We start from the raw sequence: 24,048 nt of genomic DNA, 5'->3' as shown, positions 1-24,048 counted from the left end.
CTGACTCACAAAGAGTTAAAAACAAAATGGAAAAAAGAGTGCAGATTATCTCCTCCTGCATGTCTCTGAATGCTTAGATTGAAGTTCGAGAATTAGGAAGAAATGCACAACCCATCAGATGACCAGAAATCACTGCAGGGGCACAAGAAATAGGAGAAAGAAAGAAAATACCTCTCCTCCAAGGGAAAAGAATAACTCCTCTTCATCTACAGACAGTACAATGGAACTCATGGAAATGTCAGATAAAGAATTTAGAATATTCATAATGAGAAAGCTAACAGAGATAGAAGAGAATAGAGACAATGAACTCCAGAAGATGCAGGAAAAAAGAGCTAATGATTTCCAAAAGGTGAGGAAGTTCTTGCATGATCTGAAAGAGTAAACACACACCATAAAAAAAAGAATCAAATGGAGGTGTTAGAGATGAAAGCTGTAACACAGGAAATCAAAACATCCCTTGAAAGTATTAAAGGCAGACTAGATCGGGACCAGCAGTTAGCATAATGGCTATGTCGCTGAATTCCCATGTAGTCGACAGGGTTTGACTCCAGACCCAGTGGCTTAAACTCATGCTGGGCACATGTGCATGCGTGCCCAAGATCCCCACGAGAATGGAGGAGAAGGGCTTGCAGCATGGCCATCCTCCCAGGGGGTGATTTCTCACTTTCTGTCTCTCTGTCTTTCTGGCAAGTGCATGCACCCTGAAGCAAAAACTTTTCAAAAAAATAATAATAATAATAAAAAGGCAGACTAGATCCTACAGAAGATTGAATCTCTGGTGTAGAAGATAGAAGATAGAATCTCTGGCTTAGAAAAATCCACCACGAAGATTGAGAAAATAGGTCAAAATAATGAGAAATATATATAGAGAAATATTAGATACTATTAAACATCCAAACATCCGATTAATTGGTATCTCAGGAAGTAAACAGACTAGTAAGGGCATTGATAATCTATTTCATGAAATCCTGGAAGAAAACGTCCCAAACCTAGAGAGGCATTCAAAAAATCCAGTCCCAAGAAATACAAATGACTCCAAAGAGAATCAACCCAAGATTTTTTCCAAGACACATTATAGCCAGATTGACCAAAACCACAGACAAGACATGATACTAAGATTGTCAAGAGAGAAATTTCAAGTTACCTACAAAGGACATCCCATCAGGCTAACAGTAAACCTCTCATAGGAAACAATATGAGCAAGGAAAGAAAAGGAAAATATATTCAAAGTGTTAAGAGAAAAACAATTTTAACCAAGAGTACTGTACCTGGCAAGATTATCCTTCATAAGGGAAGAAAAGACAAGAACATTCTCAGATAAACAAAACCTGAAAGAATTTACCAACACCAGACCAGCTCTCCAAAAAGTTCTGAGGGGAGTCCTATACCAGGAAAACTAAAAAAGACACACAGAAATAGGGGTTCAAAAACAACTAAGAAAATGCCCAACTTAATGGTAGGGACAGGGGACCAGCAGTTAGCATAATGGCTATGTTGCTGGACTCCCACGTAGTCAACCGCAGTTCGCCTCCCGGACCCGGTGGCTTAAAACTCATGCCGGGCACGTGTGCGTGCGTGCCCAAGATCCCGAGAGGAGAATGGAGGAGAAGGGATTGCAGCGTGGTCATCGCCCCTGAGGGGTGATTTCTCACTTTCTGATTCTCTGTCTCTCTCCATCTGTCTGGCGAGCGCACATGCCCTTTAGCAAAAACCTCTCCAAAAAAAGAAAAAAATGGTAGGGACAAGTCTGGAGTTGAATGTTATATTCTAGAATTTAAACGGGAAGATCAGACCGAACAGAAGATAAAGTACACAAGACTGAACTGGTGAAAAAAATCTTATGATTTTTTACTAAAACATTACTGATTTAGGGACCAGCAGTTAGCGTAATGGCTATGTCACTGGACTCCCACATAGTCGACCACAGTTTGCGTCCTGGACCCGGTGGCTTAAAACTCACGCCAGATGCATGTGTGTGCATGTGCGTGCATGCCCAAGACCTCAAGAGGAGAATGGAGGAGAAGAGATTGCGGCGTGGCCATCCCCCCTGGGGGGTGATTTCTCACTTTCTGTCTCTGTCTCTCTCTGTCTGGTGAGCACACACACCCTATAGCAAAAACCTCTAAAAAAAAAAAAAAATTACTGATTTTTTTCTATGCTTTGTTTTCTAGATTTAAGAATTTTTGTCTTGTCTTGAGCTGCCAATAGGTTCATGTACCTACTATTTGAACAGAATCCTAACCTGTTTCCTGGCTTTAAGTTTTAAGTAAAGCACTCTTGGCATTTTAAACATTTTGATTTATTAAAAATAAAACTGCTTTTCTTGAAATTAAAAATATATTTTAAAATACCTATTTAATGATCAAAGTAAGCTATATAGCATCTGCTAGGTGCTACTTTATAGTATATTCAATCTACTCAGGGTTTCACACCTGAAGTTAGGCATGTGTTCACAGACATGTATATATCATTTAAATTTGCTTATGAAAGTAGTTAGACTAATTAAGATATTTTGTGAATCAATAAAATGTGAAGGGAATAAAAGGAAAGGAAAGCAACTGTAGACACCAGAGACAGTGTGAGAAATAGGGGGAAAATTGTGTGTGAGTGTGTTTTGTGTGTGTGTGTGAAACTAGAAATGGAAAATTACCAAGGGTAACATGTATGATTAAGCCACTGTACAGTGTATTCTGGATGGGAAATCACATTTTGTATGCTGTAATGCTCAGTGAATAAATGTAAAATAAATTAATTAATAAAAAAGTAAATATCATACCTTTACACTTTCTTCCATCTTTGTTTTACATTTGTTTTGTTCTCTAGCTTCACGCAGACTTTTCTGAGTAGGACCTTCTGGTGTATTTTCACTTTCACAATTGTAAGCAGCTACAAGATAATACAATTTATTCTTAACATTTATATACTTCATCTGTACAAAAAGATTACAACCAATGATATGAAAGACAGGTATTAACGATACATGTTTTTAAAAGCATTGAACTAACAAATATTCCAGCCATACCAAAATGCTGTAAGTAGAATCCCAAAATCAATTTCCCAAAATACAAGGTGTCATTACTGCAAGGTTAATGAAATGGCACAGAGGACCAGTGACACAAGACAGGAGCAAATCTCCAGTCATATTATATCTCAATTCCTGTTATCATGAGTTTTTACATGTTTATAAACAAAGTTAAAGAGGGCCAATGGAGAGAATGATAAGAAATTATAGAATTTCTCAAGTAGAATTAAATAATAAATAAAGATTTTTAAAAAGAGAATATTGGGCCAACTCATGGTGTGGTGGTTAAGGCAGTTGGGTACCAAATGGCTGACTACATGATTTGAGTCTGAGACTTGGTGGCTTGAGAAGAAAACCAGGTGCATATGTGGGCATGCCCAAAATCCCAAAAAGGAGGGAGAGATGAAAAATTACAGTGTGACTATGCCCTATATGGAGTACTTTCTCACTTTCTCTCTCTCTCTCTGCAGTGAGTACGCACATAATATACATTCATATATGTGTGTGTGTGTGTGTGTGTGTGTATAGGTACATATCAATATTTAGGTATATATACTATCCATATATATATATATATATATATATGGATATATGGATATGTGTGTATGTATGTGTGTGTGTGTGTGTGTGTGTATAAAAACTGCTGTTTATATTCCTTGTCGGTCATATTTCCACTTTGTATAAAAGCCTGTGGAAGAGCAAGCTTATGACTACTCAGTAGTTGTTCCCACCCATTCAGCGGCCTGAGCAGTGGGGGCTGCAGACCAGTCTTCGGTGGCAGGCTGAGCACTCCAGTCTTCAGTAGGGACCTGCTGGATGGGCACAGAGGGCACCTGCATGCCTTCAGACCAGTCTGTAACCTCAGGCTGAGTAGCAGTAAACTTAGGAACAGGAGCACTCCATTCAACCTGACATTCCTCCTTGGTCACAACCTTTTAAGCTGTGGCCTGTTCCTCCTTTTCAATCTCTTCAGGATCTCTGTAGAAGTAGAGATCAGGCATGACCTCCCATGGGTGTTCACAGGTGATGGTGTCATGCATCCACAGAACTTCCCTGACCAACATCCACTACAGCAGACCCACTGAGAAAGCTCCTCTGTTGTTGCATGGGATGGCAATGTCCACACAGCACAGAGGAGAATCTGTCTTGCACAGAGCAATGGTAGGTGGATTAACATAAGACTCCTTTGTGAGAGGCTGGTGGTGTGGCTCCCAACAGATGTGGGCTTCCCTCCCAGAAGATGTGGCTCCTGGAACACTGCCTGGATCTGGCTAGTGAAGGTTCCAGGAGTGAAGCGCCCAGCAATAGGGGTGACTCCAGTGGCAGCAGCAAACTTCAGCACAGCCTTCTGTCCAGTGTCCCTAGAAGATATGACACTGACGTTGGCAGAATTTTCAATGGCAAGAATGGCATGAGCTGCCAGTAGAAGCTTCTCCCAGGTCCTCTTCAGATTTATGATGTAGGTGCCATCACTTTTCCTTTGGTAGATGTACTGTTCCATTTGGAAATCAAGGTTGGTACTGCCTAAGGGGGTTCCTGCTACATGGTATTTGAGAACATCCTCCTTCATTAGCAGGACATCAAGGGTGCCGGACATTGTGAAAGTTTCTCTTTAGGTTACAATGGGAATCCAGAACAATGCCGTATGGATCCTTGTGCAGGCAGCAAAGGCTCTACTTACATTTCTAAACAGCAACTTGATTTCAAATATCTAGTAAGGTTATAATCAATAATACATAAAAAAAAACTCAAAGTTATAAATTATAACATTAGATATACAGTGGAGAAAAGATGATGAACACAAAAATGTCTAGATGATTTAATGTCAAGACTCTTTTAAAGAATCCTGACATGAACTCAAGGAAGGAGATGGCTGCCTTTGTTTCTTTCCTGATCTAATTTTTCCTCTTAAGTACTATTTCTAGACAAAAGGATAATCCTCGAAAATTCCCTCACAATAACATAAAGCAGAATATTCCATAACTACATGCAAGTACTTAAGAAAAGGGTATTCAACCACCTGTGTTCTTTCAACAGTGCTGTAAATTAGAATCCCACAGGAACTAGGAAGCCAGTGTGAGGAGAAAGGCCGCTATTTCAGCTTATTTAGATTAAGGAAAATTTTCACTTTTAATTCTCTTTTATTGTATTTTCCCCTTTAAAGACCAGTAATGTCAACTGAATTATAATTAAAAATAATTAGCATTAAGACTTCACTATTTTATTATTCAGCAGCCGCTGCTATAAACAATTTACATGCAATATTTCATATAATTTTGTCAACAACCTTGTGAAGGTCACTACCTTCCCTATCTTTCGTTTTCTTTTATGGATGAGAAGGGGAGGTTATTACTAATAGTCACTGGGAAGAAAGAGAAGGTAGTAGAGAAAGAAACCCAGAACTCCAGAAGATAATTCCAGGAATATGAGCAGATCTCATGCAGCAAGACATTACTAAGCACAATTTTGTAAAACATGTAAACTGAAGAAGCAAGAAACAAACAAATAAGCAAATATGGTAAGGATAATAAAAACAAATGAAAATGGAAAATCCAAGAGGACTTGATTATATGGTGTTCTCCAAACAAAATGAAATTGCAAAAATACATACTTTGATATAAAAATTTAGGAGAATATTCAACATTTGAAACCAAAACTTGAAAGCGAACATTGGAAAATGCCTGTGGAATTGGCAGAAAAATGCTTACCAATTATTTCACAACATATCAAGAATAAACAGGATTTTCATCATAAGGTCTTGATGCTGGGATTCCTCACCAGCTTCAGCCAGTGCCTATTGTGAGCATATGCATACCAGGGATATTTGGGGAGGTTTCCAGAGTTGAACTGAGAACATTCCTGCCTGGGTGAGTCTTGCCAAGAATTGCATTTACCACTGCACCACTATCTAGCACTTCTTATGTCTAGCAATATCCTAGCTAAGCCCATGTCTCCATCATAGCATTCTGTTTACCACCTAATGCTTACTAATAACAAGGTCTATAGTACTGGTGTTATGTAGTTGCCCAAATTTTACTAGGGCACAATACCCATTTTGTCTTCAAAGAGAAAAAGAAAATGTCAAAAAACAAACACATATTCATTTATAGGACTTTTATTCATTGTACCTTCCAGGGCTAAATTTTATTAAATCATTCCTTCACGTATGCACACATTCAACCTGTGTAAACTGGTCAGTGTTATCCAGGGCTCAGGCCCCTGGTTAAAAATCAGAAATACATGAATACCTTCATTTAGCAAATTTTATTAAGGACCTACCTTGAGCCAATCCCTACGTCCCTTTACAAATCAAACAAAACTGAAAAGAGAATTAGTTAACTAAAAAAAGGCTTTTAAAGAAATTATCCATAATTTAGTCCAGAAGGATGGATTAAAAATTTCTAAGAGATTAGGACACATGTAATCTAAAATGAGGATATTAAACAGACCTAATTGGAATTCAGAAAAAGGTAATAGTGTCAAAGGGGAAGATACTATTTTTGAGATGATAGCATCACTTTATAAATTCAACCACATAGTCTATCTGTGAAATTAGCATTTCATAATGTAATTCTGAGCAAAAACATAATACTTCATAATATGAAACAGCACACATTTGCATAAATGCATAAATGCCCAATATACAGACACAATGTGTGGGGAGCCGCCCACATCAAAATGGCTGCCATGACCTTCACTGCTTAAAATGGCCGGTGCGACCTTGACACAGACACCAGGAACGACCTTGACACAGACACCAGGAACGCAGACCTCCTCGTTCAGACAAAACAGACAGGTCTTCAATTAGGTCCGCTGTAAACCTCGCCTACCTCCCTCTGCCTTGTGTATATAAGAAAGTGTTCTAGCCCTCAATAAGCGAGCGAAACTTTCATACCATCAAGAGCTGTGACACTGTGTGAGCTGTGATACTTCTTTCGCTCCCGTGCTGAGACGCTGCGCTGGTTCCAGACCTCCGCCCCCTCGCTCGAGTTTCCCTGCCCAATAAGTTCCCGCAGGCTGGGACAACAATGGAGAAATTAAGGAAAAAGGATTGTTGTGTGGCCATGCCCCATTGGGGAGAGGTGCTTTCTATCAAAATAATTGATCTACTATATTTGGAGTACAGAAAGAAATACTCTATTCTAGTATTAATTTAGCAATATTTAATTTAGCTTTATTATATGTGGCATTCCCTCTGTAAAGCTTTTAAATCAACTTTCACAGTTTTTCACTCCTCCAAATTTTATTCTGAATTCAGAAGTTCCTATGATAAATCATAAGATACTAAAATATAATTATATGTATTGTTATGATCTTATTTAGAAATAAACATTACTGAGACAGCTCCATGGCTCCTGCGATCTAGCCATTTTGGGAGAAAGGAAAATGTCCCACTGATAACTGGGCCTCCAGCATACAAAACTCACGTGGTAGGAAGACCCCTTTCAAGTCTCCTGTCTCTATATCAGTCTTTGTCTCTCTCTGCTTCCTTTTCTGCACACTCCTCGACCCTCAGATTGAACTTCCAAGTTTGGGAAGAAACCAACCATCCACCAGATGACTAGAAATCGCTGCAGGACCACAAGAAATATGGGGAAGCAGGAAAATACCTCTCCCACAAGGGAAACGGATAGCTCCTCTTCATCCACACACAGTTCAACGGAAATCATGGAAATGTCTGATAAAGAATTCAGAACATTCATAATGGCAAAGCTAACAGAGATGGAAGAGAAGAGAGACAAGGAACTGCTGAAGAGGAAGGAGAAAGGAGTTGACGAGTTCCAGGAGGTGAGGAAATTCATGCAAGATCTAAAAGAGGAATTTCACACTTTACAAAAGAATCAGATGGAACTGTTAGAGATACAAGAAGTCAAAATCTCCCTTGAAAGTATTAAAAGCAGACTAGAAGAGAAAATGGCTGGCCTAGAAAAATCCACCATGAAGACTGAGAAAATGGCCCCAAAATTTGAGAATAATATGCGAGAAGTACTAGATACAATTAAACGTCCAAACATCTGGATAGTAGGCAACCCAGAGGGTGAAGAGACTCATAAGGGCATTGATAATCTAATCCATGAAATCCTGCAAGAAAACTTTCCAAACCTGGAGAGGCACTCAAAGATTCAGTCCCAAGAAATACAGAGGACCCCAAATAGAATCAACCCAAGAAGATCTTCTCCAAGACACATTATAGCCAGATTGACCAAAACCACAGACAAAGACAAGATACTAAGACTGGCAAGAGAAAAAAGGCAAGTTACCTACAAAGGGTATCCCATCAGACTAACGGCAGACCTCTCATCGGAAACAATGAGAGCGAGGAGAGAATGGGAAAATGTATTCAAAGTATTAAGGGAAAAGCAATTTCAACCGAGAATTCTGTACCCAGCAAGGTTATCGTTCATTTGGGAAGAAAAGACACGAACTTTCCCAGATAAACAAAACCTGAAAGAATTTACCAGCACCAGACCGGATCTCCAAGAAGTTCTTAAGGGAGTGCTATGTCAGTAAAATTAAATGCAGACACACAGAAATAAGAGTTCAGAAACTAAGAAAATGGGCAACTTAATTGTAGGGCCAAAAGCTGGAGTTGAGTATTACATCCCAGATTTCAATCTGGAACATCTGTAACAAGAGAGTGGAATAGGGCAGAGGGTCAGACATGGGGTAAAAAAACATATATATATGAAAGTAGTAATGGAATTTTATGGATGATAACATGCATGATTAAGCCACTATGCAGTTTACTCTAGAGGGGAAACCACATTTAGTATGAGATGATGATGCTCAGGGAATGAATGTAAATTAAAAAAAAATTCAGAGAAAAAAATACTAAAACTGTTACCAAAATTTAAAGAAAAAACTGTGTATTTGATGACCACAGTAAGCTATATAGCCCCAGCTAGGTACCATTTTATAGTATGTTCATTCTACTCACTGAGGTTTATGCCTAAAGTCAGACATGGGTTCTTGTGTATGTAAATATCAGCTGTGCTTGCTATTGCAAATATTTAGACAAATTAAGTTCATTAGCAAATCAGTTAAATGGGGGGATAGGCATAGAAAGCAAACAGGGATAACAGAGACAATGGGAGGAGGGTTGGACAGGGCAGAGGGTTAGGGATAGGGAATCAAGGATGGCAAAAAACAAAAACAAACAAACAAACAAAAAAAACGCAAAATATACAAGACATAAGAAATGAAAAAAAAAAAAGAAACATTACTGCATTCAAATTATAACCCTACAGCCAATTAAAATAATATAAATTTTAAAATGATACCAGCATTAAAATCAAAACTGTCATATTTCAAAATTTTTTTTTAAATTAAGTAATTGGCAAAAAAAAGAACAGCTTTATCTCATAACATGTACTTTCTGTACAACTTCTTATAAATATTTGATAATTATTACTATTCATAACAATAAAGAAAATTATAATCCACAATAGTCAGTTTAAGTATCTAGTCGATAATAATTCACTATTTCATAGTTTCTCCTAGGAACTTTTCTACTTTTCTACCTACCATACAATAATAAATATACAATTAAAAACCACTCTCAGAGGCCAGCAGGTGGTGTGGTGGAAAAGGTACTAGACTCCCACATAGCTGACCACAATTCAAGTCCTTGGCCCTGCAGACTGAAAATCATAACAAGAGTGAGTGCATGCATGCCCAAAATCCCAAGTGGAAAATGGAGGAGAAAGAATTGTGATGCAACCATCCCTTCATGGGAAAGATTTTTTTTCCTTCTCTGTGTCTCCCTCTGGTAAGCACACATGCCCTATGGCAAAACACAAAGACCAAAACAAAACAAAAAAAAACCCTTTCAGGTGAGAAGGTCAGGTACTAAAATATTAATATTCTCTCTGTGGTAACAATTATGAGAAATTTTTTTAAAACATATTTGTCGAGCTGCCATCTTATGTCCCCGAGTATGGGTGCCTAATCTCAGAAGTTCTGCCTGAGACCTCCTGAGCGCCAACCCTAGTCACCGGTGCGGCCCCTTTTCCGCTCTGACAAGATGAAAAAAACTATCATGAGCCAGGAAAAATTAGCCAAGCTGCAGGCACAAGTGTGCATTGGTGGGAAAGGAATTGCTTGCAGAAAGAAGAAGGTGGTTCATAGAACAACTACAGCAGATGATAAGAAACCAGTTCTCCTTAAAGAAGTTAGGGGAAAACAGTATCTCTGGTATTGAAGAGGTGAATATGTTTACAAACCAGGGAACAGTGATCCACTTTAAGGACCCTAAAGTTCAGGCATCTCAGGCAGCGAATACTTTCACCATTACAGGCCCTGCTGAGACAAAGCAGCTGACAGAAATGCTCCCCAGCGTCTGAACCCAGCTTGGGGCAGACAGTCTGACTAGTTTAAGGAGACTGGCTGAAGCTCTGCCCAAACAATCTGTGGATGGAAAAGCACCACTTGCTACCGGAGAGGAGGAGGATGATGAAGTTCCAGATCTCTTGGAGAATTTTGATGAGGCTTCCAAGAATGAGGCAAACTGAATTGAGTCAACTTCTGAAAGGGATAAACTTGACGAAGTTACTGGGAGCTGCTATTTTATATTATAACTGCTTTTTAAAATTCTGTTTTGTTTATGGATCTGATAAAATCTAGATCTCTAATATTTTTAAGCCTAAGCCCCTTGGACACTGCAGCTCTTTTCAGTTTTTACTTATACACAATTCATTCTTTGTAGCAAAGTAAGCTGAAGAAGCCTGGGAATAAAGTTTGGAACAAAGAATAATAAAGTTCCTTGCCTAGTAAAAAATAAATAAATAAATAAATAAGAATATATTTGTCATTGTCTAAAATGTCCATGATAAACATTTCACTACAATAGTTAAAAAAAAAAGTATGTTTATAATTCTGTGATAACTCTGCTCCAAATCAGTCCAATTATTGTCCTAAATTTCAAATGAATATCAATTCATTTGTCTTGTTCCCAAAGTTAAGAGTAATGACAATTTGTGTTTTTTGCCTTTGGAGTTCATAACCATTTATTTCAAAGAAGATAACATTTAATTTAAAGAATCTACCATCATACCAAACTCTGTTCCAAATAAATGAATGGATAAAAGAATTAATAAATGCATGCATAAAATGATGGGTTTCAAAAATTAAAACTAGAAAGTCTTCAGAGAGTGAATAAAATATAAAAATAGGGGTGACCCCATAGCATAGTGATTAAGTGCTATGCGGTGGGAGCCAACTGATGGTAGTTTAATCCTCACGCTGGTGGCTTGAAAAACATGCTGGGTACATGTGCCTGTGCACCCAAGATCCTGAAAGGATGAAGAAATAAAGAAAAAGGATTGCTTCTGACCATGCATCATGGAAGAGGGGTACTTTCCTCTTTCTCTGTATCAAGTACATGCATACTCTGGCAACAACCACCACCAAAAAACATATGAAAATAATTGTGAATAATTTCATATAAATGAAAATAATAGAAGAATAGTAGTATTTATTTTTTATTTAAATTTATTTATTTACATGTATTCACTATACATCATTACAACATACAAAATGAGATTTCCCACTCAGAATACACTGTATATTGGCTCAATCAAGCACATTAACATACGTGTTATCAACAAATAATTTTCCATTTCTTGTTTCCTGTATATTTTGCTTTTTTTTTGCCATCTTTGATTCCCTATCTCTGAGAACAACCAGTAAACCAATGAACCAACTTCTTTTCAAATTACAGCACCTAGCTAAGAGTATGCCAACATCAGGCATTTGGATGAAAGTCTGAGATCACACGGCCAAATGTCTACATCAGAAGCTTCAGGAAGGCACTACACATTCTGTATCTAAAACTAGATTGCATGTTTACAAGGAGTATACAATTACTCATTACTAAATTTAAGGAAATAATCTTATTCATATAATTGAAATATGCAACAGAAAGAACCTATTTGTGTTGGGTCAGAATTTATTCCTTTTAAGTAAAAGCTACTTCAAAATATCATAGATGAAAATACAATTATAAACTTGAGCTTTGAGTAATTTGGAAATGAGTCTAGAAAAACATGAAATGTGTGCTTTTAATGAATAAGACTAAATATAGGAGATAATTTCATAAAGCATTTATCTGTAAACTGCTGGTTAATTTTAATGAAGATGTCAAGGATAAATATATGAAACTGTAAACTATTCAAGTAGGATGAATCATTAGCAATTAACTGGTGCAGGCACCAACCCACCGCACAAAGCCCTTCAGTTTTAAGCCTTCCTATCTATATTTTTCACAATCTTTAGTCACTTTGGGAGTTAGAGTTCCTGAGATTATGAGAGTTTCTTAACACCCTTTCATATTTAAATCAGATTATAATCATCTTAAGAGTTATTTAGATACGGAAACATTCTGTGATGTTAACAGAAATATATATTTTTATAAAAAAATGCAATGAGAAAAATGTAGAAAATCAGTCACATACATAGAAAAAGTTAACATCTTGATGTGCACCCTCCAATATTTTATCTTCACATATTTTTAACATTCATCTTACACCATATACAAGTTTTTATTCCTTAATATTATATTAATGATAATAGGATAAGCATTTCCTATTAATTATTTTTAGAACCTTCTTTTAAAAAGAATTGTTTATTTAATTCCATTTGCTATTATTATTATTATTTTTATTTTACCAGAGAGAGACAGAGAGAGGGAGAAAAGAAAAGTGAGAAAGCAAGTCGCCAGGTCTGGGACTCAAACTGTGGTCGACCAAGTGGGAATCCTGTGCCTTTAAACACCACGTCACTTGCTGCCCCCTAGGGCCTTTGTTTTCATCAACTATATATTTTTTTTAAGAATTATTTCATTTAATTTAATTAATTTTGGGGGGGAGAGATTTTCACTATAGGGCATGTGCGCTCGCCAGACAGAGAGAGACGTAGAGACAGAAAGCGAGAAATCACCCCCCCCAGGGAGGATGGTCACACCGCAAGTCCTTCGCCTCCATTCTCCTCTCGGGATCTTGGGCATGTATGCACATGCGCCCGGCGTGAGCTTTAAGCCACCAGGTCCGGGATGCGAACCGCGGTCGACTACATGGGAGTCCAGAGACATAGCCATTACACTAACTGCTGATTCCCTAATTTATTTATTTTAATCTGACCAGAGAAGGACAGAGAGAGAGAGAGTGAGAAAGCAAACCACCAGGTCCGGGACTCAAACCATCATCAGCCATGTGGGAGTCCAGCACCCTTAACCACATTGTCACCTGCTGGCCCCTATCAACTATATTTTATTTGTAAATTCACTTGTGATTAAAAATTGAGATTACATGTTGAGTTACTATAAATATGCCTGTAAGAAATATACTTGCTTATAGTCTCTTAAGGCATCACTGAACATAACTGATAGTCATTTTTTTAATTTTTATTATTTTTAAATAATTATTTTATTTAACTTTTTTTTTAATTTGACCAGAGAGAAATAGAGAGCGAGCAAGTGAGAGAGAGAGAGAGAGAGAGGGAGAAAGAAAGCAAGCAACCAGGTCCAGGACACAAACTGGTTGGCCGTGTGGGAGTGTAACACCCTTAATCATTACACCACCTGCCAGCACCTATTTTTACTTTTTTTAATTTTATAATTTGTTATTTGCATTCAATCATTGTACACCACTAGAGTACACATTTTTTTCAGAGTATACATGTGGTACACGATAATCAAATCAAGAATATTACATAAACTTCACTTTCAACAGAGAACTTTACAATCTTGTACATGATAAAAGGCTTTCCCTAAATCCCTCCCACCCATTCTCTACTATCAACTCCTTTACTCCACAGTTTCTGTTATCTACACTTGTCTTTCCTACTATTTTACCTTCAGATCTTTCAGTTTTTACTGTAGAGAGCCAAAATTCATATATATTGAGCAGATATATACCGTGTCTGTCTTACATAATCTAACTTACCTCACTCAGCATGCACTCTCCCGTATTCATGCACTTTAAGTCAAATGGCAGGGTCTCATGTTCCTTATGGATACATCTTTTACATATAATATTAGGAAAGTGAGGAAGAGAGAGAGAGATACATAGGCACAGCACAAAGGATTTTTAGGGTCATGAAACAGCTCTGGATAATACTAGAATGTGAAATTCATGTCATTATAAATTTGTCCACATCCTAGAACATATAACATCAAGGGCTAATCCCAATATAAAACTCTGGACTTTGGTTAATAATGATTTAAAGATGCTATTTCATTTTTTCTAGCCTTCATGATTTATGTTAAACCAGTCTTTACCTGTATTGTGGAGCAACCGTACATATCTTTTCTAACTTGCTGCTTTCAAAATTGTCTCACTTAAATTTTCAACAGTTTGAACATGATGTGTGCAGTGGTTAACTGCTTTTCTTGAATCTGTAAATTGATATTTTATGTCATGTTTGGAAAGTTTTAGTTCAATATTTGTTTAAATATTTGTATGTTCAAGTCTCATTCTTCTTTTTTTTTTTCTTAAAGTTTAGTTCATTTCTTTTATTAACTCATAAACAATTACTTGTCTTCTGGGTTGTTGAAACAGTAAGTCAGACAACATTCGCCACAATAATGTCTGTCCAAATGGCTGGCCATAAAAACTCCAGCACCACACTCATCTGAAGGGTACTCCCCACGAAGGCGGCTAATTTTGCCATTTTCATCCACCTTACAGTATCTCAGGACAGCCAGCTTAATTTCTTTCTCTTATGCTTATTCTTCTTGGGAATGGTGTAAGACTTCTTCTTTCTTTTCTTAGCACCACCACCGAGTCTCAACACAAGATGAAGCCCGGACTCCTTTTGGATGTTGTAGTCAGACAAAGAAAGCCCATGTTCCAACTGTTTGCCAGCAAAAATCAGTCTTTGCTGATCAGGAAGAATTCCTTCCTTATCCTGGATTCTGGCTTTTACATTTTCTACTGTATCCGACGGTTCAGCCTGTAGGGTAATGGTCTTCCCTTGAGGGTTTTTACAAAAATCTGCCTCTTGGTGGCGGTCCCACCCCAGATGGCGGATGGGAAAGGAAGAGCGCCGTGCTGGCCCATGGGGTTTTCCCAAGTCTCATTCTTCTCATCTTTGAAACTCTTAATTGTATGTATGTTAAATGGGGATTTTTTCCTTTAATATTTTTCTTTAGAATAGATTATTTTCACTGATCGCTTTTCAAATTCATTGACATTTTTCTCATCTATAATTTGTAATGAAGTATAGCCAATAAAATCTTCACTTCAGTTAATGTATTTTTTCAGTTCTATAGCTTTAATTTGTTATGTGTATATTTCCATTTTTTGCCAAGATTCCCTATCTATTCACTTATTAATGTCATATTTTCCCTTAAATCCTTGAACATATTCAAAACGTCAGCTTTAGCTCTTTTTGTTTTCTTTTTCTTTTTTTCTTTTTTTGGCTTTTTAATTAAATACCTGATTAATCTTCTCAGGGTAGGTTTCCATTTATAGCTTTTTGTCTATTGTGGGTTACATTTTCCTGTTCCTACATATATATGTAATTTTTTAACATACTGGACTACTGGACAGTGGATGACAGATTATAAAGACACTGAACAGTTAACTTTCTTTTTCTTTTTTTTTTTTTTTTTGAGAGGTTTTTGCTATAGGGCATGTGCGCTCGCCAGAAAGACAGAGAGAGACAGAGAGATAGAAAGCGAGAAATCACCCCCTGGGGGGATGGCCATGCAGCAATCTCTTCTCCTCCATTCTCCTCTCGGGATCTTGGGAACGCACGCACGGACACGCACGCACACACACGCACACGCACCCGGTGTGAGTTTAAGCCACCGGGTCCAGAACTTGAACCGCTGTCGACTACATAGGAGTCCAGAGACAGCCATTACGCTAACTGCTGGTCCCAACAAATAACTTTTTATGAAGGGTGCTGGTCTTTTTTTTCTAGAAGGCAGTTAAATTTTTAACTGATCAACCTAAAATCTAACCTAAATTTCATGCTTTGTTAATTTGGATCCAATTAAAGCCCTAAATGTTTCCTAAAGCCCTTTAGCTTTGCAAGATTCAAATTTCAAACTCTCTCTCTTTTAAGAATCCTCATAAGTTTTATTTCTGGTTTTAAGGGTATAGGATGCTAAATGTTAATGTATTGCTAATAAGGTGTGAAAGAGATCTCTATATCCAGGCATGGCCAGGCTTGTAATGTTTACCATCATTGCTTGACTTCTAAAATCTCTGGTCTTCCTCTTAGAAAATTTTTTCCTTCTAGTTTTCTTACATATGTGTTGCCCTGCCACACAGTAAATCACAGTAAACTTCCTCCTAAAATAGGCTACTTCTCATTACAATTCCTTCCTTCTCTGGTGCCCTTTCTTCCAAATCCTAGTGGCTTCAACAGTTTGAACAACCATTTCTGCCCCCATTAACATGGGTTTCAAAGTTTCCCTGGATACGAAACCATTATGATGATGGAATTAACCTTAAAAATTTTCTGCCTTTCACTTGCTTTCTATGACTTTTGCTGTCTGGTTTCTAATGCTAAAAAGTAGTCACTTCATCTACATTGTTTAGTTTTGTAGTTATTTATTTAGAAAAGGCTCTTATGGTATAAGGTACTACACCAGAGCCAGAAGCTATTGTTATGGTTGATTAAGATCCCTCTAAAATTAATCTGTATAGTATCATATACAGATCATCTTATTATTAACATTTTAATATGAAATAGTTACTACAGCACTTACTCACTTTTAAATATTTCTAGAATGACCATCGATAAGTTGAGAAATCATCAAACTAATATTATATCAGAGTTCTATTACATTTACCTTTAATTTCAGGAACACGAAAATTACGTCCTAATTCCACACTTCTCAAGGTTTCTTTTAGTCCAAAAACCTAAAATTAAAATTCAAAGATAGGAGGTTATATCCCAAATGACTTTAAAAAGCATTAGGTAAAATCCAAGGCTTAAATAATTGATCATAACGTATCAAAAATATTACTTTCTCTCGGATTAATATTTATAATTTCTTTTTTTTTTATTGAGAGGTTTTTTTGCTATAGGGCGCATGCGCTCGCCAGACAGACAGAGAGAGACATAGAGACACAAAACAAGAAATCATCCCTTAGGGGGGATGGTCACACCGCAATCCCTTCTCCTCCATTCTCCTCTTGGGATCTTGGGCACGCACGCACATGCGCCCAGCGTGAGTTCTAAGCCACCGGGTCCGGGACGCGAACCGCAGTTGACTATGTGGGAATCCAGTGACATAGCCATTATGCTAACTGCTGGCTCCCAATATTTATAATTTCTTTAAATCATTTTAAGATTTAAAGTATGCATGGGACAAGGAGTTAGCATAAAGGCTATGTTGCTGAACTCCCATGTAGTCAACTGCAGTTCGAGTCCTGGTCCCGGTGGCTTAAACTCACGCCAGGCGTGTGTGCATGCGTGCCCAAGATCCTCGGAGGACAATGGAGGAGAAGGGAATGTGGTGTGACCATTCCTCAGAGGAGAATGGAGGAGAAGGGAATGTGGTGTGACCATCTCCCCTGGAGGGTGACTTCTTGCTTTCTATCTCTCTATCTCTGTCTGTGTGGTGAACACACGCACCCTATAGCAAAAACCTCTCAAAAAAAAATCAACTCTATAAGCAATTATTATCATTTATGGGTAAGTATCTGAAACACCTATTTTACTGCATAGTTTCCTAAATCAAGAATATTAACTGCATACTTTAATGATTATCCAGTTCTTCACTTTCAGTGAGGTTTTTCCTCTGTTCATAGGGTTTTATAACTTATTTTCTTTATGTTTACAATATGTGAGGTAAACATTACTTGGAAATAAACTATGAAGATGTTGTTTTTATTCCCAAACTCTTACTTCATTTTTCACCCATAGAAACTCCCTGTTTTATTAAACATGTTATAATTAGGAGCATATGTTATTTTGATGGCATACTATTTATCTACATTTCCTGAGCAACAGACCTAAATTTAAACTTCAAACTCAAAAAGCAATCTTGTCCCTCATTGTTCATGATTACACTAACACAAGATGTCATCTATTTAATTATATACATATATACACATTCTTCTATCACTGAATAGCAATCTTTCTTTATTAATAGAAAAAAAGCAGATAATAAACTATAACCAGTATGTCAGTGCTAATGAAGTGTCTGGCTAAATAAAAGAATGACAGGTAGTATCTATTCTTGGAGGGCAAATGGATTACACATTTTTAAAATAAACTTCTTACTTAGAATAGCATTAAATTTAAGAAAAGTTGCTAAAATATTTCTAAGAACTTCTGCCTACTCCACACCATTTGCCCTATTTACATGATGCATTAGGACGGTACACTTACTATAGTAATAAACCAATATTCATATTATGAACTGAAGTCCATATTTTGCTTAGATTTCATTAATTTTTCCACAATAAACTTTTTATGTTCTAGGAGTTCATCCAGAATATTGCCTTACATTTAGTCATTACATCTCCTTAAGCCTTTCTGGACTGAGAAAGTATCTCAGATTTTTTCTAATTTTAATGGACTTGATAATTTTGAGGAATAATGGGCAGATAGTATTTGGCAGCATGGCCATAAGTTCTAGTTTGTCTGATGACTTTCCCATCGTTAAACTACAGCTAGAGGTTTTTGGCATGAAGGCTACAGAGGAGAAGTGCGATAATTCACATTCACATTACGAGTACATACTAACATCATGACTTAAACTAATGATGTTGCTCTTGATCACTCAGGTGAAGGTAATTTGCCAGATTTTTCACTGTAAAATTACTTTTTTCCCCAGGCTTCACTGTAATTTTGGATATAAATTATTAAATGCAGTCAATACTTAATCAGCTGCATTATAAAGGTTCACACCTCCTTGAGGAAAGGATTATCCACGTGTGTTATTTGGAATTCTTCTATATGGTAGGCTTCTCTCTTCTTGACCATTTATTTCCTCAATAATTTATGTACACCATTATGGAATCAGAGACATTTATTTTATACTTTATACATTATTTACATTGTTGCTCCAATTGTTTGACCAGGTTTGATCTCCAGGAGCTCTTTCAGCTTGGGTTCCTGTAAATGAAGAATCTGAATTCATTTTTTTTTAAATATATATTTGATTGCTAGCAGCTTTTAAATATAAACTGCTACCTTTATGCCTGAGCTCCACATCCAGACAAGCTAATGCCTGGGTGGTCCATCTTTCAGTATTGGTGGGAGATTCAGATCATGCAAGCTTTTCCCTGCACTTGAGAATTCTCACCCTAACCCAAATTAAGTATCATACAATAAAAAAACCAAGACTGTCTCCTTTCCTTACATTCTCTCAGGACATTTCAGAAATGTTTAGGAGGTGTGCTCTATTCTCAGAGAACTCAGTTATGCAAGTAACAAATGTTTTCACACCCTCTTGGTGTAGATATGACATCATTAGTTTCAACATTCAAACCAAATGTGACTGGGAATTCATCCACTTCTACAGATGCCCACTAAATGTTCTTTGTTCTTTGATATACCTTATTATTTTTTCCTGTGGTTTGTATATATGTATGTAAGAATCTCTACCTCTCTTTCTCTCATTTTGCTTTATTTTCTCTTTATTTTCTACTTTAACAAATGTTCCAAGGACGCCAGCCTTATGTTGTCTTTCTTCTACCCAGACCTAGAATCACCCACTTTTCCAATGAGCCCTCATTTCTTTTCCTTTTATTAGAAGACAAGATCTGATTTGGGTATGCTCATTGCTATCAGAATGTCATTACTTCTAGTCCCAGCAGAGAGATCTAGAAAATATATGTATTTATGTTTTAGTATACATATATACTATACATTCTGAATGATAGTCCCATGATCCAAAACAGATAAAGCATCATTTATTATATGAATATTAACAAATCAATTACATTTTATCTTTTTTGGATTATGAAGCTCTAACTCAGAATTTTGAAAAATATTTTAAGTAATTAAGTAATTTTGTAAAGGTGGAAACAATTGAAATGATAGGTTTTTAAGTTTTACATAAATTTAAAATAATTATTTCATTGTTTATTATCTACTAAAAATGCTTGAAAATACATACTTCTAAAATCCCAACTGGAGCTATTAAGATTTGGAACCAAAGGAAAAATAAAATCCAGTAGTTCAGGCATACTCCAATAATAAAGTCTCCTTGCCCCTACTTTCTCAGGGAATAGCCTAAGAAAATTGACAGCCTCTTAAGGAAGCCTTCATATTTTGCACTGTCCTGAACAAACATAGTGCCTTTCAGGTGGTGCTTGAAAACTGACTGAAAGATTATGGATAATAGATAAACTATAGCAAAAATTCTCATGGCTTATATTTGCAGTATAAGGAAAATCAGAAGCCTCCTCAATTCAACTTAGTGTGGTTCGTGAAAATGTTATCTTTTGAAGCACTGGACCGAAATAATAATAGTAATAACTAGGGTTAAGATAAAAATGACACAAACATTAAGGAGCTCATAAATGCTGTGGCAGAGATCATCAATTTAGCAAGGTATATTAGGCTCACATACAAAAGAACACTCAGAATCATGCACCTCAACATCAGGAAGATGACCAAAATCTAGTCATACTACATTGCAAAGTAAAGATGGAAGACAGGACGTAGAGTTCAGGTGATATGGATACATAGGTGACCCCATCTACTATGAACAATCTGGGGAAGAATGAGAAGAGGATGCTTTTTGTTTTTGTTTTTGGTTTTTTTTTGGAGAGGTTTTCACTATAGGGTGCGTGCGCTCGCCAGACAGAGAGAGAGAGACAGAGACAGAAAGCGAGAAATCACCCCCCAGGGGAGATGGCCACACCACAATCCCTTCTCCTCCATTCTCCTCTAGGTATCTTGGGCATGCACGCACACGCGCCCGGCATGAGTTTAAACCACCGGGTCCGTGACATGAACCGCGGTCGACTACATGGGAGTCTAGCAACATAGCCATTACATTAACTGCTGGTCCTGAGGATGCTATTTAAAGAAAGAAAACTAACACTAATAATTATGTTTTAGATAAGTTAATATAGTATTCAGATACCCTGTGATGTATCTAAAAAAGTATTTTTACGCAGAAAAATATAGATGGTCTTAAGAGATAGGTTATCTTTTCTTTTGCCTTCAGCAAGAGTAAAAACAAAATGAAATAAGTTGCAGATAATGAAGATACATATATTTGAACATCTGAACAGTAGTGTGTAAAATTTAACCCTGACTCATATAATGAATAATTTTATTTAATTTTTTTAATTTTGCCATAGTATGTCTGTGCTCACCAAAGAGACCAAAAAAAAGCACCACTGGGGATGGCAACACCACAGTCCCTTCTCCCCCATCTTTCCCTTTTTTCAGGATTTTGGGCATGCATACACACACACCAGCATGTTTTTAAGCTGCCAGATGTGGGATTCAAACCATGCAGTCAGCCATGTGGGATTCAACTATCTGAATCTCCATGCCACCAGCTGGCCCAATTTTACCTTTTTAAACATGTTTACATTGTAGATACACACTAATCATAAGGCAAGTTTAATAGATGAGGAACACATATAAGTAAACAGCCTGAATGTTCACATGACTATTCGATAGCACAATTGGAATTCACACCTACCACTACCATCCCCTCTTTCCACTAAATCAGGGAGGTGCAAGCTAAATGTAAAGACTATATAGGACCTGAATATGTCTTCAATATGACCTTTAATCTAACATTAGGAATTCCCCTCATACTAGAGATAGAGGGATGACCCAGGAAGATGACTCCCAGAAAGATGTTAGCCATAAACACATAACAGATGAGTTTCAAGATCCTATGTTGGGTAGTGTACAGAAGCTGAAATGTTCAATCTGGAGGGTGTGTAGGCATCTCTTAACGCAGATGCTTGGGGGTCCCTGCATTCTTGAAGAGTGACAGTTGAGTCTTCTGTCGAAGATGCCAAAACACAAGTGGTCACTTGGTAATGTATGGCCAGGTCACTAATGGATTCACTATTGAAGAAGTATAATAGGGAGACAAACTTAAGATCAGGAGGACTAAAAGTGTATGATAAGCAGTAAAGGTCTAGGCTGAACCTGCGGCAGGAATAAGAAATAGGAACAGACCTGAATCCATCTCTCAATACCCAAGGATGTACAGTCATGCCTTTGGAGGGCTTAGAGGACATATTAGATGAAAAAGAGCAAGATGAAATTTTGAAGGTTTGACATATTATGCCATAAAAATATAAATTATTAAATGCCACTGTATTCAACGCTACTTATAGTACAATTCAAACAATCAAGAACACAAAATTGAAATTCAAACACAAGAGACATAGAGATAAGTGATGTTTTACACTTTAGTAGCTAAGAATTTCTATCAAAAGACAAAATAAACAAGTAAGTCATGTCTTAACAATGAAATTATTTAAGAATAAGTATTACTGTCACAGTTTTGTAGCTGAAAGTTTGGCCAAAAATTTAAATCTTCCCAAAATAATAATAGTAAAAAAAATGCCAAGCACAGTTACAAGTTTTATAATTTATAACAAACTGTTAATATATTTTAACATGGTATGTAAACATTGTTTTTTTTTAATTCTATGCCAAAGATTCTTTACAATTGCCCTAGGCCCAGATCTATGCAAAAACTGTAATTAGAATGGAAAAGGCTGTTTGGGACCAGTAGGCAGTATGGTGGATAAGGGTACTAGACTCCCACAAGTTCGACCACAGTTCAAGTCCCAGGCCTGGCAGCTTTCTCGCTTTCCCTCTCTCTAACTCTCACTCAGCCCCACTCTGGTCAAATTAACGTAGGTAAGTAAGTAACTAACTAAATAAATAAATATATAATATAATACACCATATTAACAGGAAGAAAGATAATAACCATATGGTCATATCAATTGATGCAGAAAAAGCATTTGATAAGATACAACATCCCTTCATGATCAAGACTCTCAGCAGTTTTCAGCATAGAAGGGCCATTTCTCAACACAATGAAAGCTATCTATGAAAAACCCATAGCAAACATCATCCTCAATGGAGAAAAGCTGAAAGCTTTTCCACTAAAAACGGGTACAAGACAAGGATGCCCACTTTTTCCACTCCTTTTCAATATAGTGCTGGAAGTCCTCACCAACGCAATCAGAAAAGAGGAAAAAACAAAAGGCATTCGAATAGGAAAAGAAGAGGTGAAACTCTATTTGCAGATGACATGATTGCATACATAGAAGCCCCAATGGTATCCATGAAAAAATTTCTGAAAGTAATACATGAATACAGTAATGTTGCAGGATACAAAATCAATACACAGAAATCTACAGCATTTCTATATATAAACAATAGGCAGACTGAGATAGAACTGAAAAAAGTTATTCCATTTACCATAGCCACAAAAAGTATAAGATACTTAGGAAAAAATCTAACGAAAGAAGTTAAAAACCTCCACAAGAACAACTATGAGAAGCTAAAAAAAGAAATTGAAATGACACAAAAAAGTCGAAGGACATCCCATGTTCCTGGATTGGAAGAATTAATATAATCAAAATGACAATTCTACCCAAATTAATCTACATATTTAATACAATGCCGATCAAAGTACCAGACACATTCTTCACAAATCTAGGAAAGATAATCATAAAATTTGTGTGGAATCATAAAAGACCTCATATTGCCAAAGCAATCCTGCAGAACAGTGGAGTGGGCAGCATCTCACTCCGTGACCCAAAAATATACCACAAAGCTGTGGTAATGAAAACACCAATTAAACACCATGGTACTGGCACAGAAACAGACATGTGGACCAAAGTAACAGACCGGAGTCCCCAGAAACATACAGTCCCAAACATACAGTCAACTGATTTTTAACAAGGGGTACCAGTCAATCCAGTGGGAAAAAAAAAAACCTCTTCAACAAATAGTGCTGGAAAAACTGGATTTCCACCTGCAGAGAGATGAATCTGAACCCCTACCTCTCCTCTTTAACAAAACTCAAGTCAAAGTGGATCAAAGATCTAAACCTAAGACCA

General features: G+C 36.9%; 1 protein-coding gene and 3 pseudogenes across 2 annotated transcripts in view; 1 reads left to right on the top strand and 3 right to left on the bottom strand.

Moving 5' to 3' along the window:
- SPAG16 (sperm associated antigen 16) overlaps nucleotides 1-24,048 on the bottom strand; it is a 1,195,723-nt gene that overhangs the window by 1,108,339 nt on the left and 63,336 nt on the right. For both annotated transcript variants that reach the window (XM_006140101.1, XM_006140102.1), the window contains exons 8-9: nucleotides 16,824-16,893; nucleotides 2,777-2,886 (exon numbers count right to left, since the gene is read on the bottom strand). In XM_006140101.1, coding sequence (XP_006140163.1) covers nucleotides 2,777-2,886; nucleotides 16,824-16,893 — 180 coding nt within the window. The remainder of the gene's footprint in view (nucleotides 1-2,776; nucleotides 2,887-16,823; nucleotides 16,894-24,048) is intronic.
- Nucleotides 3,733-4,619, bottom strand: LOC106734485 (40S ribosomal protein SA-like; annotated as a pseudogene).
- On the top strand, nucleotides 10,047-10,698 carry LOC102484651 (transcription factor BTF3 pseudogene; annotated as a pseudogene).
- Nucleotides 14,511-15,078, bottom strand: LOC106734435 (ubiquitin-40S ribosomal protein S27a pseudogene; annotated as a pseudogene).

This window comes from Tupaia chinensis, unplaced genomic scaffold, assembly GCF_000334495.1.
Source record: "Tupaia chinensis unplaced genomic scaffold, TupChi_1.0 Scaffold000018_1, whole genome shotgun sequence".
NCBI classification, from domain to species: domain Eukaryota; kingdom Metazoa; phylum Chordata; class Mammalia; order Scandentia; family Tupaiidae; genus Tupaia; species Tupaia belangeri.
The sequence above is the reverse complement of the archived record's forward strand: the minus strand, read 5'-3'. Positions and strand labels throughout refer to the sequence as shown.